The sequence below is a fragment of the Echiichthys vipera genome (genome assembly GCF_963691815.1).
Source record: "Echiichthys vipera genome assembly, chromosome: 4".
NCBI classification, from domain to species: Eukaryota; Metazoa; Chordata; class Actinopteri; order Perciformes; family Trachinidae; genus Echiichthys; species Echiichthys vipera.
The window spans coordinates 13,347,158-13,365,916 of record NC_139829.1 but is presented as its reverse complement, the minus strand read 5'-3'; the positions used below and the strand labels follow the sequence as shown (position 1 = coordinate 13,365,916).

At 38.5% G+C, this 18,759-nt stretch overlaps 1 protein-coding gene across 1 annotated transcript; it reads left to right on the top strand.

The window, feature by feature from the left end:
• Positions 1-411: 411 nt before the first annotated feature.
• ndufs4 (NADH:ubiquinone oxidoreductase subunit S4) lies at positions 412-16,808 on the top strand. The gene is made up of 5 exons (XM_083911971.1): positions 412-515; positions 3,333-3,411; positions 14,712-14,884; positions 15,140-15,213; positions 16,586-16,808. The coding sequence occupies exons 1-5, from the start codon at positions 433-435 to the stop codon at positions 16,687-16,689; spliced, it is 513 nt and encodes a 170-aa protein (XP_083768097.1). The 5' UTR covers positions 412-432; the 3' UTR covers positions 16,690-16,808.
• Positions 16,809-18,759: the final 1,951 nt, after the last annotated feature.

The following is an 18,759-nucleotide window of genomic DNA, read 5'->3' as shown; positions in this document are numbered from 1 at the left end:
ACCAATAAACCAGGCATAACAACATGGGAAATGCAATATTCTTTTAAAATAATCAACCACGTTTAATAAACCTTTGGGTCATATTTGAACCACAGTTCGGCTGATGATCTTCAATCAATCAAAAACAGAACAAAAGAATAAAAAGGAGGAAATAGGCTAAGCTTCCAGGAGTATAAACAAAGGCTATTTCCTCAGGATGTGCTGAGTTTCTTTCCATCAACACCATCCTCATCGGTATTTTTCAAACATTACACGTGTGGCGTAAATAGACGGTAGATATGTCTGGACATGTCTCGCTGTATGTAACGCATCCTCGTAATATAATTTCAGCTGCTGGCAGAGTCCTCCATCTCCTGGCCAGCTGTCTCGCCGTCACCCGCTTCGCACTATTTGTTCCTTCGCGGTCTCCGTACGCCACTGTTGACAACAAACATGGCGTCCTCAATGTCACTCCTCGGTTTGGGACGTTTATCTGTGCTCAATGCAGCTTATAAACTGGCCCTGAATCCTATCAGGTAATTCCACATCCATTAATTAACTAACTAACTAAGTTCTTGCTCGCATATGTAGTCTTTAAAGTGACTGGGTTGTTTGCTCTGGTCAATGATATCCCGTGTGTCCTTACAGCACTCAAGCTAGCCAGCTACTTAGCTAATGCTAAGTCTAACTAGAACTCAGTTTAAGAGCTAACTAAAGCAATTAAACCCACATGTGCGGCATACCATGACTAATATTCGGCGAGACAGGACCTTTATTTAATAAGAGACCTCACAGGCAAAGGTCAAAATCACTGTCTGACTCACTACAGCTAACTTCAACTCAGGAGCTAACCTCAGTCAACTGTAGGGCGACTGCAGCTCACTGGTGGTGGCAACGAAGCCACAATCAACACTTGTTTTGGATACGATATTGATTCATTTAAAGATACACGAAATCCTTGTTTATTATTATATTATGTCCGAAAGGAGTGGGAAGTGCATGGGAAAGAAGTATACACTTATTTAATCCCAACCCTTCTCAGTGATTCATTGTTAGTCAACAGCATCCTCTGTCATACATTTATTTTTTATTTTTTTAAATGTCTTTATCTTGATTATTTATATCATTATCTCCAAACTCAACCACGTTTATTTTAACTTTACTTAACAAGTGTCTTACAAAATACAATTTATTTTTGATATATTCCCATCGAATATATATTATAATTTCTTGCATATTTATTTAATTTAATGAATAAATAATTAAGTATATACGTATTGATATATTAGTATCCAAAATATAAATAAGTAATAATAATAATAAATGATACATAACTAAAAATGACAAATAATAAGTAAATAAAATAGAATGAAAAAAAGTTAATACAAAATAAATAACAATCTAAATAAATAAACAATAAACAAAGAATGATAATCCAATCCCTTCATCCCTGTACATTACTGGACATGTTCTATTCTTTTATGTTATATCATTGTGAGTATACAATATGAACTTTATATTTTGTGAACTGCACATGACATAAATAATTATACTCCACAAAGATGCATTTAACAGTTATATTACTGTTCATATTAATATTAGCTTTATGCACTTTTTTTGTACAAATGTATCATGTGGTGCTTGAAAACACTTTTCCACAGGAATATTTTCTAATTTGATAAACTTTGGTGGCAGGCAAACACACCACAGAAGAGAAAATATTTAATCAATAGTTTGGTCGACCGCCCAGAAATCAGCTGCAGTAAAGGGAGTTGGAGTTGACATATAGCTGGGAGATGCACCCTAATTTCATACCATTTGCCACCATCTGTTTTGGGGAAATACTTTGATACAGCAATGGTATGTTAACCTGGCAGCTTTTTTTTTACTCTCGATCAGTGATTGTCTGCTTCCTTGGCTATCATATCAACATTGGTTTTATTTACAGTCTACATAATCCGTCTTTAATCTATATTATACTGAGGTACAGACTCAGGAATATTACAAAATTTTATTTTGTCAGTATCACTCCACTCTAATTAAGCACATGGCAGACTATTTATTCATTTATTTACATTTCAAGCCCGAAGTGACCCTTGGTCAGTTACAGAGGTTCCCCACATACTGAGCAATAAGGCAGGGCAGGTTTTCAAACTCAGTTTATTGTGATCCAGTGCATGTTGCAGAAAGGCATGTATCAAGACAGTTTTTGTTTACTTGTAGGTTTGTTTTGCCTCACATAATGAAACTGTGAGTATTTATCTTTGCATAATGAAAGTGATGGACTCCTCAGCTTTATAATTAAACCGACATTGACCTCATCTTGAAAAATAGATTGCAGGTTTAATTACATTACTTAAAGAAAAAAGATACACGAGGCTGTCCAGGTGAAAATTCAATTGTCAAATTAGAAATTGATTTCTTGGCCTAAATGTGAGTTCATAAAGTTACTGATGATAAGAAATGGGTGCCCTTTATTTGATAAGACTATATGTTGGCTAAGAAAGTTGGATTTTGAAACAAAATGTCTTTAATCAATCACTTCTTTGAACATGCACTTCATCTGATCAACAGTCAAAAACTCCAAGTGTTTAATTTAGAAAACCATGAAACCACTCCCATTTATGAAGCTGAAACCAACAAATTGGCTACTTATAATCAGTTATCAATAGAATCTAGTTATAATCATCCAATTTTTAATCTATTATTGAACCAATCGTGCACAGAAATGTATTGTACATTTTCTTCATCAGATGCAGTTGTATCTAGTGGATGCAGTCTTTAGGGCTTAATTCAAGCGATGACTTGGAGAACAGAATATATTTTCTGATTACATCTATGTAGAACATTATCACCAGAAAACATTGTTGTGTTGGTCATAATGGGGTTCTTGATATTTCTTCATGTTGTAATTGAAGTATGAGACAATGTCGGGGAAATTGTTAATATAAAATTCATTTTGGAAATGAATGGGAAATTGCGACTATCGGGGCATTATCTGCAATAACCTTTCCCTGGCTGAGACGTGACTACACATTGCCATTTTGTGACAGGACACGGCTGCACATTCACAAAGAGCTACACAGTCCTTGCCTGACAGTTGACCACAGCCAACATTAAGCACGTCCTGTCATTAGGATGAGAGCGAGAGTCTGCCAGCAATTCACTAGACAGAACTAATAGGTGGCGGGGATGGATTCCCTCCTTGTCTCTTCCTTTTTACTGTATCCTCGCCCACCGCTTCCTCCAAGATAGTCAGTCATTGCAGAATGGTTGAGTAATTTACTTCTTTGTTTCTTGTCTACCTTTTGCGGTTTGTGCCATTCGTGTAATGTCTGTCTAATGGTTTTCAGGTCTACAAGCACATCAACATCCAGGCTGGCAGAGAAAGCAGGACAAGACACGCAGCTTATTACTGTTGATGAGAAATTGGTGAGGAGCCCCTCCATGGTCAACGTGACAGATTGATGTTTGTTTGATCTTCTGTTTTCCAATTACCTTCCTGGAAAAATTGTAAAAAAACAAACTCTCCTACTTTGCTGCCAAAATGATCTTGTACTAGACAGTAGGCTTTTGTAACGATGTGGTGGTAATGCAGGGTCCAACGATAAGGATTGCATAATGGCACAGAGTCAGTAAAAAGTTATGTCAGGCTAGTAAATGCAATCAGACAGTTGCCAGACATTTGCTCCCACAGTGACTTTACTACATCCGCTCTACTTGCTGAGACTTTGCTCTGCTCTGCCTTTGTCTGTCTCCAACTTCAGCTGCAGCTGGTTTGAACACGGAGATTCACGTAACGGCTAATTTGACCTCACTCTTTTGCTCAGTTAGCCAAGCTAGGTCAAACCCTGTCCTCCTGGGCAGAGGCAGCACCAGATTCTGCACCAAGATAGCTGTCACTCCCATCTTTGTGTTCATTTGGGGTTGTTGGGAACAAAAATCCTGACAATGACTAAATGCCAACTAAGGACAATTCAGACTATATACTAAAACCTATGAATTAGCTACATTAGTAAATATTTGAGGTGCTGTTAAACACAGTGCTTTATAATAAATGACAATGAATGATATATCTGAGTTGAGGACATTTCTGACCAAATACAGACTCAATAAATATTTCAGCTGTATCAATTTGGAGAATTGTCAAAATTGAGCCCCATATAATAAAGTCACACGTGTATCTCAAAATAGCCATCCATTTTTTCACATATGTGGTGGTACTACCCAAGACCTGTAACAGACTTTTATGTGATCTGTGTATTGATGCTAAATTATTGTAATCTTTTCCACCCTTATCAAAAAGAGTTACGTACCATTTGTTATACCCATATTGTGAGTATAAGTACATGCACACAAGAGAACAGGTTACACAGGAAATTGGTAAATCTGTTTACGTGCCCTGTAGTAACCTGGTTACTGTAATTCTGCATACAGATATTGACAAATTGACAAACTTCAGAAGGCTATTTGACCTACTTTGATCCGTCCCTCTGCTGAATGAATTAGCCATTATTTGTGATTTTTTTTCCCGCTTTACATGAAACCATTTATTCATAATATAAATGCAGATTTATCAATAACAAAAATGAACGTACATTGAAACTACTAGTTAAACGTATACATAATAGTAATAATGATGATAATAATAATAATAATAATAATAATAATAATAATAATAATAATAATAATAATAGAAATCATTTCTCTCATGAAAAATCTTGCTGGGAAAACTTTTTTAAGCAAGTAACTGGAGAAAGCTGACAGTTACTTAAGTGCATGTAAATTTAGTGAATGATCAAACCCCTATGAAGCTCAAATGCTTTACTTTTGTCCAACAGTTGGAGAACATCTGTGACTTTGTTTTACGACTTTCTTTTAGCAGTCTTACACTTGTCAGCTGGTGTGGCTTGGGCACACAGCATAGCTCCAAAAGCACTTGAAGAGCAGGTTTCGGTTTAAATTGTGTACACTTGCACTCGGGTGACTATGCAGTCAGAATTTATTTTTTTTCCATATAAATTATCTGGTACAGCTGTATTTAGTTTTACATTTCATCAGACAGGGTCATTAATGCCTATAGCACAGCCTAAACAGCAATAAGAATGCATTTGAAGTGGCCAAGGTTAGCAGTGTACCAACTGTACAAAACAAAGAAGGATCTTTGAAGTGAGTGCTTTGTCGTTAGAAGACGAAGGAGATAGGAGATAACAGAGAAAGAGGGAGAATGTGGGAGTCTGTTGTGGACTTGTTTGGGGGGGGTTGCTGTGTGTGGGCAGCGTCAGTTCGCTTTTGTTCCAGACCAAAGCTGACCATACTGGCAGACAAACCTTTGGCTGGGCGGAGTGTCTGTCTCTGTCCTCTCAGTAGGGGCCACTGAGAGGAACAGCAGAGGAGAGGAAAAAAAGGGCCTCTAAAAAATGGGGAGGGGGGTGAAAGAAAAGAAGCTTGCATGGAAAAAGTTTGTGAGACACCCTGAGACTCACGAAAAAGACAGTGGCCACTTCAGTGTTGTGGGCCACAGAGGTTCCTTTGTGGCATGCTGTTGCTGGCGACTGCGGGAAGTACTCTAATGCTCACCCAGACAGGCCAAAAAGAGAGGCCCTCAGCTGTTTACAGTACAGTGGTCTCCGTCTCACATGGAAGAGGGCAGTGAGAGCACTCTCCCTTTTGGGCATTCAGCGTATGTCAGCACGCTAGTCATTCATCAGGCTGTCAATAAGTGCGAATTGCTTTCTGGTTAGACCAATCAAACAAAGGTCTCGATCGACTGAGAGGTTACGCTGGGTTCGCACGCTGTCTCTCTCAAGCAGCCCGAGGAGAATGTGGTGTGCCGCTTGTTGTATAGTGAACATTTCTGAATAACCACATTGAGATGCGGTTGCATTTTGGCCTGGGTAAATGATATTTTGAATTCACTCCAAATACTCTGTCTGAATGTTTATGTGACACTCATTATCTTGTCCTTAGTTCTCGTCTGTCCCAGAAAATGCAAACCTTGCAGGAAGTTGCATCTCTACGGTTTGTCTTGCCTTCTCGTTTACAGGCAAATTTAGGCTATGAAGGGCAAAACTCTCCTGTGGGTCAAAACTGTAACGAGGAATTTTAATGGCATTAACAATTTTACAAGGTACAGACAGACAAAATAATGGGCAATTGTTTTAAAATGTATTCAAATGTTTTCTAGTAACAATGGATGATGACAGTGCTTTGTAGTGATGTACCCACAGAGAAATATCACCAGACTCTGCATTTCAGAGCTTTAAGAGTTTTCACATTGTTTGGATTTTCTAGCAGGCAGCTGTTTTGAGCAAGAAAGCTCTACAAATGGCAGAGAGAGAAAGTTAGCGACTAGGGGGTGAGCATAGTTGAGTATTTAGCAGCATAAGAGTCAGATATTTCCTCCGGGAGATAGTGGAGACAAAAAACAGAGGTAAAAGGAGAGTAAATATTAGACTTGGATCCATCAAGTAGACAGAAAAACTTCTCCAAATGAGTGATGATGTTACGCTGTATCTTTGCATACAAGTTTGCTTTAAAAGGTAATCATTTGATAGTGTTGTGTTTACAGTAGGCGTGTGCCATATTATATCGATCATGATAATACTGGTAAAATTTTTAAATACATTTCTAATCTGACTTTAAAATGAAAGTTCACCACCTTAGAGTGTCATTGAGAAACGTCCTGTTCCCACAGACCAGTTGCACTTCATAATGTTAGCTGACCACTCAGACAATATCATGTCTTTCTAATGTGGAATTTCAAAATTAAAGCTCTCTAAAATATTATTCAAAAACATGAAAATATTGAGAACTGTATTGTTGCACCTAAAAATATCAAGATTATTTATAAGCCATATCGCAAGGCCCCGTTCACAGCTTTTTTCCACAGTCTCCCAAATGGCCCAAAAAAGCAGTTAGTACTCATTCGCATTCCCCAGTTCCTGCTTATAAAGTGTGAGGATTTGCTGCTTATGTCTTATGTAATAGCATAAGACAAAGAAACAAAAACACTCTTTTGAACATGATGATGCCATCTATTACTATTTTCTCAAAGCTTGACAGAACAATTTATCAATTATAAAGACCATGAATGGCAGATTAAATAATGAGAGCAATTGTTTATTGAAACCCCTCTGCAGATCTTGACTGTTTTAATTTCTTGAAAAGCTCACAGAAATGAAAACACCTGCCTAAAGTTTGAGATTTGTATGAGCAAAACTTTGAAGGCATTGTCTGAATTTCAGAAGTAATGGCAAATGAAAAGACCTGCGTGATGGAGCTCCAGAGCCCAAAGCTGTTCCCTACAGGGCCCATGCCGACCTGCTTTTGTTCGTAATTACTGTTTGATTAAGCATGCTGGGCAGCTCCCAGGGTCCGGCTGGCTGGCCACTGATACACGGCTTTACACGGAATGTCTGCGACCTCCTTCAATTAGAGCCCGGCCTTCGCTTCACTCTCTGGCCTTTTGCAGAAACAACTGCGGTTATAACTTAGCAGCTGCTTTAATATGCGATAATACAATATCTCCCACTTATGCCTGAGTGTCTGAGCATGTACTCGTGCTTCAGCCATGGCCAAGTGCACTCTCTCTCTCTCTCCACATAAAGACAACACCATAATCTTAAAGCGCTTGTGAAGCCTGGTTATAGAGTTCTCTAAAGGCACTAGGGTTTTACGAGACAGAGGGGGACGGTTATTAGAGTGCAGGGAATCGAGGGGGCAGGAGGGAGGTAGATGGAGAGAGGAAGAGAGTATTAAATTGGTAGGATCATTTGATGCTTGGCATGTTGTGTTTGCTAATCTGAAATCTTTGGTTTCTTATGAATTTAGAGCGCAGTGCTCGCTTGGCAAGTAACATCACATCTGGACAAAAGATGTGGGGTTTGATTGTGGCAAAGGTGTTGAGTCTAAATGCAGGTTGTTAGAATAGAAATCAGAATGAAAAAGTCAGAGTCAGTCAGGATTTATCATGCAAAGATATCCCCTTGATACAGAAGTCACTCAAAAGGAACCTGGTTAGCACAAGATCATCTCAGTTAGAGCTATTCAATTGGGCACGCCAGTTTGCTTAGTGACACTTGAGAACTCAATATCCTGCAGAATTAAATAGGCTTTGAGAGTGCCATTGGGTAAAGCACCCTCTACCACTCCGACCCCAGACAGGTATTTACTTTCACGTTTGGCAATTGTAAGAAAATAAGTGTGTAGGACGAAGACAGAACCACAATAAAAATCCAGCTATCCCAACTATGAAGATATATTTAGCACAAGCAATTTAAGGCTGCAGTACAGGGGTGTATATTCTTTAAGCCTGTCTAGCCTCAGACACAGAGTGACCTACAGTGGAGCAGACCACATTCAACCCCCCCCCCCCCCCTCCCCATTCCTATTCCTCTCATCCTCTTCTCCCACCCTTCCTCCCTCCCTCCCTCCTTTGCACATAGACAACTTAAGTGTCTGTTTTGTCTGGTTGCCCTCTCATATGGCGCGCTTATGCAAAAAATCTCTCAGCTCAAGTTTGGAGTAGTGGGTCAGAGGATGTTGGTCTTTGAAGAGTGCCAGACAAGAGGCTTTATTATGTATCATCCACTAAATAGTATTTCATTCATTAACACTCTCTTCCATAGAGACTAAGCCTCTTAAGAAGACTCCTCAGCCCTGTCAGCGCAGGGTAGTTTTAGGAAGTGTCTAGCTGCTAAGTGTTGTGTTTGCAGAGCGGATAAAAAAGGCTTGCTACTTCTGTTTGCCTACACTTGCTTTTATTCACTAGTTGTATGTAGGACTGGGCGATATAGCCAAAATGTTCTATCCCGATATAGGTCTTTTCACATCCTTATCAAAATATATATGTTAATATAGCGTGTTTTATTTTCTGTATACTCCTGTGTGAATTAAATGCTTGACAAATCAAAAGTGAATATATTCTTATTTTATTAAGAGCTTTAGTGCAAAATGAACATGGATCAGAACATAAAGCACCTCAAAATTACCAGAATATTGCCATACAGCAATTTGGCTGCTGGTTTTTAAACATTGAGTTAGAAACAATAGACATTTTTACATCCTTTTAACGATTTATATCCACCTTTTTGTATTGCTATTAGAAGCCTTAGCCCTACTGGGTGATACGGAAAAAGGAATTTATCTCAATATAATACGATATCTGCTCACGTATGTGAAATCATGGCTTATGTAATCCAGTAGATGTTAATCACGTTGAACTGTGTGGTAATGTAAAGTTTAATTATAAAACCAAAACGCCCCGGCCTAGTTGTAAGCCAGCATCTTTTTCTGATTTTACAAACTAGTTTTGGCATCTTACACTATTCAAAGTCTGATTTCAAATGTTTCTAATGAAAAAAAAAGACATTCAACATGTTTGAGATGCTGTAGAACACACACAAATGTATCTGCATATATATATTCATAAATGACCCGCTCCTCTGTCCTCTCTTTCCGATCCCCACTGGTATGTGTAATGTGAGATTCGAGATGACCCTCATGCCAGCTGCTTCTCATTCTCCCGTGTTGAACCACTCCCACACATGAGGAAGCAACATAATATTTGTTTCTATTAGAGACGCCCCCTATGTCCAATCAGTAATTGGCACGCTTTCTCCACTTCAAAGACGTCTGAAGGTGGGAACCGGCTGAGGCTGACGAGTGAGGCTCTTGGTCTGGGTGTGGGCCGGACAGTGGGGGGTTAAGGGTGATGTGTTTGGGCTTTCACCACATGCTGATTCAACATGATTCAGCTTGGCTGACCTTATGACCCCTCCTGGCTGCAGCGCTGCAGTTTTGGCATATGGGTGTTCGTGCTAAGATAGGCTGGACTGTACTTGTAGTGTCCGGCTGTCACAGTGTCTACCATTACCCATAACAATGTGGTAGTGATGCCAGAAATGTTTGGTCTGAACCAGTCATGCACAGACATTCTTTATTTGTTTGTCTGTTTGGTAACTGTACTAACAGGAAATACACCCGTACCATAGTTTAAATTTGTGAATCCTAACAAAGTCTTACAAATAGGACCACCAGTACAGATGTGTTCAGACAAATTCACAGTGTCTGGCCTAATCTGCTTGGATTTGAAGGCGCATGTCTGCAACTAATGGTTATTTTTGTTATCAATTCATTATCTTTATTTTTTTTAAATTCATCCATTATTTGGTTTGTAGATAAAATGTCAGAAAATTGTGTAAACATCACCTAACCCTTGGTGATGTTTTTTTTTTAAATAATTGTGTTCTACAGGACTAACAATCCACAACCCAAAGGTATTCAGTTTCCAGTAATATAAAAGCAGCAAATCCCTACATTTTAGATGCTGGAACCAAAGAATGTTAACTGACTTGGCAGTTAACGGGTTAATGTAAGTCTCACTTCTCAGGTTTATTGGAGAGTTAATCATAATTGAACAGTCCTGGATCATTGCAAGAACAGATGTGAATTTCCTTTTTATAGTTTATTTTGGGATAGAAATGATCCTCTTTGTCTAAATATCCTCAAAGGGAGTATCAGGTGATTGAGTGAAAAAGACAGGGCTATTCAATTCACTAAGTGAATTAACAGTAATGTGTTCAGAAGACAAGGTCCTTATACTTGCATCTTTTCAAGACGTCTACATTTGGTTAAACCCCAGGACGCTGAAAATATCCCAGTATGAACTGCTATTCAAACCTCCCCACGCAGTCGATCTTTTCATCAAAATTGTCTGGTAAAAAAATAAATAATGTGATTTGTGTTGCTTTACTTAAACCATTTTCTCAAAGATGCATCCAAAAGCAATGTCTGGTTTTCATTATTTCGAGATATCTTCTTACTGGCAAACCATTTTTTAACTGCAGGAAATTTGGACATTCACCTGCAAATCATCTGCAACTGACAAGATGTATTACAGATATGGGGACAGTAGTGGCTGGAAGACAGTTTAGTGAAGTCCAGTGAAGAAGACATACAGTTACACAGGAGGATGCTTTCTCTTCGCCTAGTTTCTGTCCATTTTGGTGAGGTGTTGTGCTCACTGACAGCTGTTTCCCTGGTTTGAAGAACAAGAGCAAATCAGTGGTTTCTAAGTGGGGTTAAGAATAGAGACGTCACGCTCCTGTGTGCCTCTTGAAAAATGGCTACGATATTGTTGTCGAACATGGATGAAATTGACGCAGCCATACTGATTGTTTGTTGACTTAGAGGAACAACGGCTGGTTGCTTGGCAACCTCACCGTGACAACAAGACTCTGGGAAGTCACAGCTCCCGCCCGAGAAATAGAAATGCAATAAATTTATTTCACAAAATGTTAGGCAATTCCTTTAAATCAGCATATTTCTTTGACTGATGTGATGGGAAATATTCTGCCTTTACTGCTTATTAATAAAGGTGAAATAACAGAAACAGAGAACGCTAACATTAATAGGACGTTAGACGGAATAACCAAGTGAAATAAAGTGGCAGTTTGGTCTAATAATCGCGTTATAGCATTCTCTTTTTGTTATCTCAACATTTTAAAGTGGAATAAGATGCACATCACACGTCAACTTTAAAAAATACAGTCTGATTTTCATGATCTATCCCAAAGCTTATTTATAAATAAAAAATGACACCTTTGTAAATGTAGAAATTGATATCAAGATGGAAAATAGCTTTTTGTTCACATTAATCTGAATTTATTCCACAAACGTTGTGATTTAGAGAGAGCTCTGCCCCAAGAAAACTATTCTTTGCACTATTGTTTTTACTTTTCTCGCTTTTTAATAGTTTTCACCCCTTGAGCATATCAAGATCTTTGAATCTTGTTTATACAGAAATCTTCATTCTTAGGTCTCAGTTGGAGCATTAGGGGTACCAGCTTTCAGCATTCTGGTGGGCCCAGCGGCCCCACAGCGACAAGCCCCTATGCTCTTTATTTGGCACGTAGCCTGGAGATGTCAGAAATATCGACACGCTTTCACGTGACGGAGATTTTGCCAGCCTTTTTCCCCCCTTTCTTAAGCCCGGCATTCTGCCTGCCCAGCCAGGTATTGTAGGGCCCCGTGAAGGCCCTGTGAATAGTGTCAAACTTGATAGTTCTCATTTTGCTTCCTGTACATGGCAGAAGAAAAAGTGCCCACCGTGTGGGTTTTCCTTTTGTAATGGCCCTCTCTAGTCTTCCTGGGAACACACCACATTCCAGCCACAATCATTCCCTTTGTGAATCTGGGTATTGTGGGTGAGTCTGTTATGCCGATAACCCTCCTAGCTTCAGTGTAATGCATGCAAGTATCATAGAAGTCTAGACTCGTATTTTTGCAAACAATGCCAGATAATGAGCAGTGTTTTCAGTGATTTGGCAGAGTTTTTGTTTTGACACATCCTTCCTCATTCATGAAGGACCTTTTGTGCTCATCCATGCCTAAGATGTGATTTAAGGTCTGCTACATCTGGACAAATTATTGCGCCAGTTTACCATACATGGGCCTCATGTGTCAGTTATGGTTTATGTAACGTACATACGCGTAACCATAGTCTGGCCTTCTAATCCCAAGGGTATAATTTCTAATGCGTCTCTGAAAGGGATTTTCATGCATCTATCCCCTAGAACACACCAGACCACAGAGCTGCTAAATGTTTCTGACTGCAAATTTGATTTACCTCAACTCAAACGGTACTTTTTGTACATGATTTTTTTCCTTCTCCAACACATGTTATGGGTTCAGTGTTTACAAATTATTATAATGGTTCATATCTTTTCTCCAAAAGTTTTTCTTACCTTTGATCTTTTGAACACTATCCATTAAAAATAAAAATGTATATCCTGCAGAAAGCCATGTTTTTTAAAAAAACACTTTTTGATCACCTGCTGCAGGGCTCCAAGATGAAAAAAAACCTTGGCATTTCATTTTGTTGCTCTCTCACGCTGTTCTGCGTGTTATTGTGTCATGAACCGTCCACCATTACCCCCTTTGGGTGAAGAGAACATGTTTTCCTCCTCTCTGTGACAAGAAGGAATTGTTAAGGTTAAGTAGATAGGGCAGCCGGAAATAATTACCAAGCACTTGTGAAGTTTTTTTCCCCCCTTTGTTCGTCTTTTCCCTTTCATTTGAACAATCTTTTCAATGTGCAGATCTTGTTTATGATTAAATTCAGTCTGGTCTTGCCTCTGAGCATGGCAAAAGATGTTTCACTGAAACAAGCAGGAGTTTAGCAGTTGGACCTGTAATTTACTAGGCTTAAATACCATTGGAAGCTCCTTTGCCAAAGGAAAGGCGGGCTTTTGTGTGGAGTTCATGCAAAACGACCCCCTTTCTACAAATCAACTGGCAGATGACAGACAATGTTGAAAATTTGATTCTTTGAAGTTGTAATGGCCATTGAAATGTGTAAAATTCTTGTATTGAAAGGAGAGCGCCCTGGAAAGCCCTCAGTCTTGGGTGGCTGGTGCCTGCGTGCTGGGAGGTTCGTCTGTGTTTTGTCGCCGACTTCCCATTGCTTGTTTGTTAATTCCCTGAAGAATTGGACCAGATCCTTGATAGGAGCTTGAAGGGGCTCCAGTTGCTCAGGAATATGCATTTAGTACGCCCGAAGGCCCCTCCTCCTCTTGTCGCAATGGCCTACTTTCTGACGGTCTGGAGTAAATCACCTCAAGTATGAGGCATTAATTTTATCCACCTCGATGCAAAACAGTATGAATAACAGCATAGAGATGGCTATTATATTATATATGTCCTTTGTTCTTGTTTTTATAATGCTGTAATGCTGAAAATGTACACCCATTCAAGGTCTAAAGAACAAAAAAGGGAATTACTGAACAAACTTCTGAGAGGAGTACTGAGCCAATGAACGCTGTGGGACAAGTGGAGAGGAACATATCACATTTAAAAAAAGAATGACAGGAGAATACTGACAGGTTAAAGCATAGGAAAGATTTATTTTTAGTTGCAACAGTTGTTCTGGCAGAGACGAAACTGAACATCAGATCAAAGGAACAATAAAAAAAAAATAAAATCCATTTTTCACGTTTTATTGTTTTTTTGACACTGAAGATGTATTCGAGCTATTTTTGACCCTGATAATAAATAGTGGATATAAAACTCTACAGATTGATGTGAAGTACAAAAATGCAAAATACTTTTTATAGCCACTGAACGTTTTCCTTACTCCCTTTTTCTGACACTAAGAACACATTGTCAGAGCAACACCTGCAAGCTTACTGTCAGATGACCTTTCTCAACAACACATGCATCTTTGCATGATCTTTTATAGGGAAATAAAAAGACATCAGTCTCAAAGTCAAATGAAAGTCACCCCAAAACACACCAATTTATCTCCATATGAGAAGCTTTGACTTTTTGTTTTTCTTTTGACTGCTCAGTTGAATTTCCATCGAACCATTCATACACTGACAGCACAGCTTTCGGGAGCATTTTGGGGTTCAATATCTTGCCTAAGGACATTTGGACAAGTGGACTGGAGGAGTCGAGGATTGAACTTCTGATCTTCCGATTGTTCTGCTTTTTACATAGCAAATGACTAAAACAAAGAGCTAGATGACGTTAATTTTGATGATTGATGGACGCGGTGCTCCAGATCAGAAATGAGTCCATAGCAACGGTTTGTTATACAGAAATAACAGTCCATAGAATGCCATGATTGACCAATCAGAATAGAGTATTCAACAAAGCCATTTATTAAAAAGCCATGGTATTTCTCCAATCTGAAATTCACATTTGCCTTGTTTCTGTCTTTCCCTCAGGACATAACTAGCTTCACAGGAGTCCCAGAGGAGCACATCAAAACACGCAAGGTTCACATCTTTGTTCCTGCCAAAACGTCCATGCAGTCGGGAGTCAACAGCACCAAAAAGTGGAAGCTGGACTTTGATACCAGAGAGCGCTGGGAGAACCCGCTGATGGGCTGGTCCTCAACGTAAGAACATCCTACCCGAACCTGCCAATTTCTACAGCACCACACTGAGATCATTTTTCTTTTCTGCAAATGATTTTTGGCGTGAACTAAGTTCAGTTGTACAGCCCAAAATCTCAAACCTCAGTGTTTTACAATCTGCAAAATATGACACCCTGTGTATGAGTTTTTTTTATTTAGAATCATAAAACATTTCTTATGATATTTGCCTCCAACTATGTGACTTATGTGTGGTTAACAGCTCTTTCTGCCTTTCAGGGCCGATCCCCTTTCCAACATGGTGCTCTCCTTCTCCTCCAAGGAGGATGCCATCGCTTTTGCTGAGAAAAATGGTAAAACATTTAAGATTGCTCAATGACTTTAGATAAAACCTCAACCATAACATTTAAAACAAGACCTTTGAATCAAAAAACAATGAATGCATTGATTCCATTAATCTTGGCCATTCTGTTAAATTCTAAAAATCAAACATCTCTGGAGTTTTACCTACATTTTATCAGTGGAAACTGTTAGACAATAAGTAAACATTTAAATGAACACAATTTAATGCTATCTTTAAGATGTTTAATTATTATTAGCTGTCAGGGGAGTAGTTGTAGCACATTACCATTGTTAGTAGGAGAATTGTAATGCCAAAAGGGTCACTTACAGCATCTCACATAATGCAAAGCGTTACTGGAACACTTTACCATCCTGAATAGTAAAACAAAAAAAAAAACAGTATAGGTTGCATCATTTTTCAATCTATAGTGTTGAATCAAAAAATGATATGCCAAAAAAGTCGTGAAAGAATGGGAAGTAAAGTATGTAAAAAAAAATCATGGTTATTATAGTGTGTTGAAAAAATTTGGACAGGTATTGCTCAAAAAATAACAATGTAGTAGTACGGTAATTAAATTCAAAAACTAAATTTTTCATAGATTCTTTTTCACTTCATTACATATGAAGTGAAATATTTAAAGGCTTTTTTTGCTTTAATTTTGCTGATTAATGCGTATAGGTCATGAAAGTCAAATATCGAGTATCTCAAAATATTGAGATTCATAGTATGGTATGTCAGAAAAAGTTATAGTATAATATGTCGAAAGATAGTCATAGTATGTCAATATGTCATCAAAAAATGTATGTTAAAAGAAACTGTGAAAAAAGTCTAGTATAGTATGTCGAAAAAAGTGAAAAAAAATCATAGTAAAGTATTCCGAAAAAAGGTCAAGGTACACTATGTAGAAACAAATCATGGAAGTTGACAAATTATGGGCAGTTATCTTTTGTTTTTCTGGAAAATGTTAATTGTAGTTTAGCCCCTCACTGGCCCCGCTAACCTGTAACATGTGGGCCTCCTAACAAATGAAATATTAAAACATTAAGTCGATACTTCGGATGGACAGGATCACAAGACCATTCCCAACAGTCCTCTTGTGTTAATTAAAGTCAAACACAGTTGATGTAGTTTTCTGCGTAGCAACGCTCAACAGAAAGTTCACTTTGACTCGGAGAACTGAAGCATCTGGGAAGGTTTGTTGAAACTAAGCAAAGGAAACTGGCCTTTTCTGTTTATTGCACCATGATAGTGATTAGTGCAGTTCTGACTACACACAGCCTGTTGACGTCTACAAAACACCTCATTGTGTTTGGAACTCATCCAAAGGGAATATACGTGATGTTCTCGCCCCCATCACTTACTCTGATGTTTTTTTCCTTCAGGTTGGAGCTACAATGTAACAGAGAAGAGGAGCTCAAAGCCCCGGGTAAAATCCTACGGAGCAAATTTCTCCTGGGACAAGAGGACCAGGAGGTCTGCTAAGTAAACTGAAGACACCCATCTGTTAGTTGGCTTGACCTCAGTTTGTCCCGCAGAAGATCTGTATCATTCTGTCAATAAATGCATAATTATATACCTGTGAACCAAACATTTGGGTCATTATCGCTTTATTCTTCAAACAGTCACCTCATTACTGACTACCTAACGTAGTCTACACGATTTATGAAGTGTTTGTTCTCTGAGTCGAGTTGTGTAACAGCAAAAAAAGGGAACATATTATTACAATTAGAATCTGTTTAAACACAGGGATAAATATACCCGGAGGCCAAAACCAGTGACATTTTTTTCATGCGTGAGTGTTAGTTTCCATCCTGTTACCTGAATAGTTTTTTTGGAAAGAAAAACATACTTTTTTTTACTACCACATCTGTGAATTGAGGTTAGCTTATCTTATATCAGCATTAATTCAGAATGTTAACCATCAGTATTACTTTTTAATGAGCCATTTTTTTAAATTATTTTATTTTTAGTTTTCTATTCAAGACGTGAACAAACAGAACAAAACAAAAAATAGAAAGAAAAGAAAGACAACATGATGTGCCGCCAGACATAACGTTATTGGTGCAATCTACTGTACATGGTGTTAAATAGTCAGGCAAGAGCATGAGTAAAGAGTACAGGATTATATCGCTGCGACAATAACAGTTAGTGTACTTTGAGATGCATACTGAAACATTAACATGTGATTTTGAACACTTAAGCTGCGACTCAAGATTACCTTCACTATAGACTTTTTTTTCTTCAATCTCTTTATATAATATATAGTGTTTATGTCAGAAAATTGAAAAAAAAAAAATGCCTGTCACAAATAGAAAAAATGTGACATCTTCAATTTTGTTAGTTTTGTCCGACCAAGAGACGGAATCCCCAAAATATTCAGTTTTTCACTTGGAAAAGAAATAAAAGCAGCAACTCTTCCCAAGTGAGAAGCTAAAACTAAGGAATGTTTGGCATTAAGCTTGTGAAATAACTCACTGATAATTAAACTTCTGGAGCTCTACATTATACTGTTGACTGTTAATTCAAGCTAAAGATAACATATTTCATGTTTATAGCCCTATTCCAAATAATACTTGTAATGCAGGATAATCTGTCTGTTCTATATAAACACATACTTATTTCATTGTTGGTTTGAAAAGACAACACTCTTAAAACGTATTTGCCTAAAAACTGAATTTGTCAATAAGCGAATAACATAGTTAACTATGTTTCTCTCCCTGTTGAAAAAAAGTTGAGCTCTTTGAAAAAGCCATCAATTCTTTGAAATGCTCAGCTATTCACACTTGACAGTGTACTTGCTGCCAGTGCTTGTTTACGGTCTTTGTGTTCAGTAAACAGTGGTGTTACTCTGCGCCGAGTCCCGAGCTGCGTGACTGCACTGATATTCACACACCAATCATGGGCGCCTAATTGGTATAGCCCTCCGTCAATTAACGCACTGCATTGCAAATCTTTCACAGGCTTGCGCTCGCTTTTTATTTTGTTCTGTCACTCGGCACATCAAAAGCGCTGATCTGATATGTGTGAGTGTAATGGTCCATCTGAATGGCAGGACATGAATGACAGCATGTGTTGCTTTTCCCTTTGAAAGCCCCTCGGAGAGAAGCAGCGGGGGAAAACGCACTTGGCACAACTTTGTGTCATAAAAGTTGAAAGCATTCCGCGCGTCTTGGCCTATAAGCACAATAATGTATGTGAAATGAGAATGGCGGCGCAGCGGCATTGTTCAAAATCATCCTTACAACGCAAACATCAGCGATACAACTGCTCCAATCAATCAGGACATGAACACTGGCTTTAAGTGTTTAGCACTTCACACAGTCCTAACCATAGAAACAATGTTATCGAAGTGTTGGCAGGGGACTGGACAACACTTCGTCTAATTCATCTGTAACCAGTAAATACGTAAAGGATCAGTTCACATGAATTGCAAAGAAATTGTAGTGTCATGCCACACGGATTTAAAGTTTTCTTTGTTGTAGCAGTTTTGCCTTTATGAGTGTGGGTATGACATGCAACAAAGGTCCCAAAGCTGGAATCAGTTGGGACGTTGTGG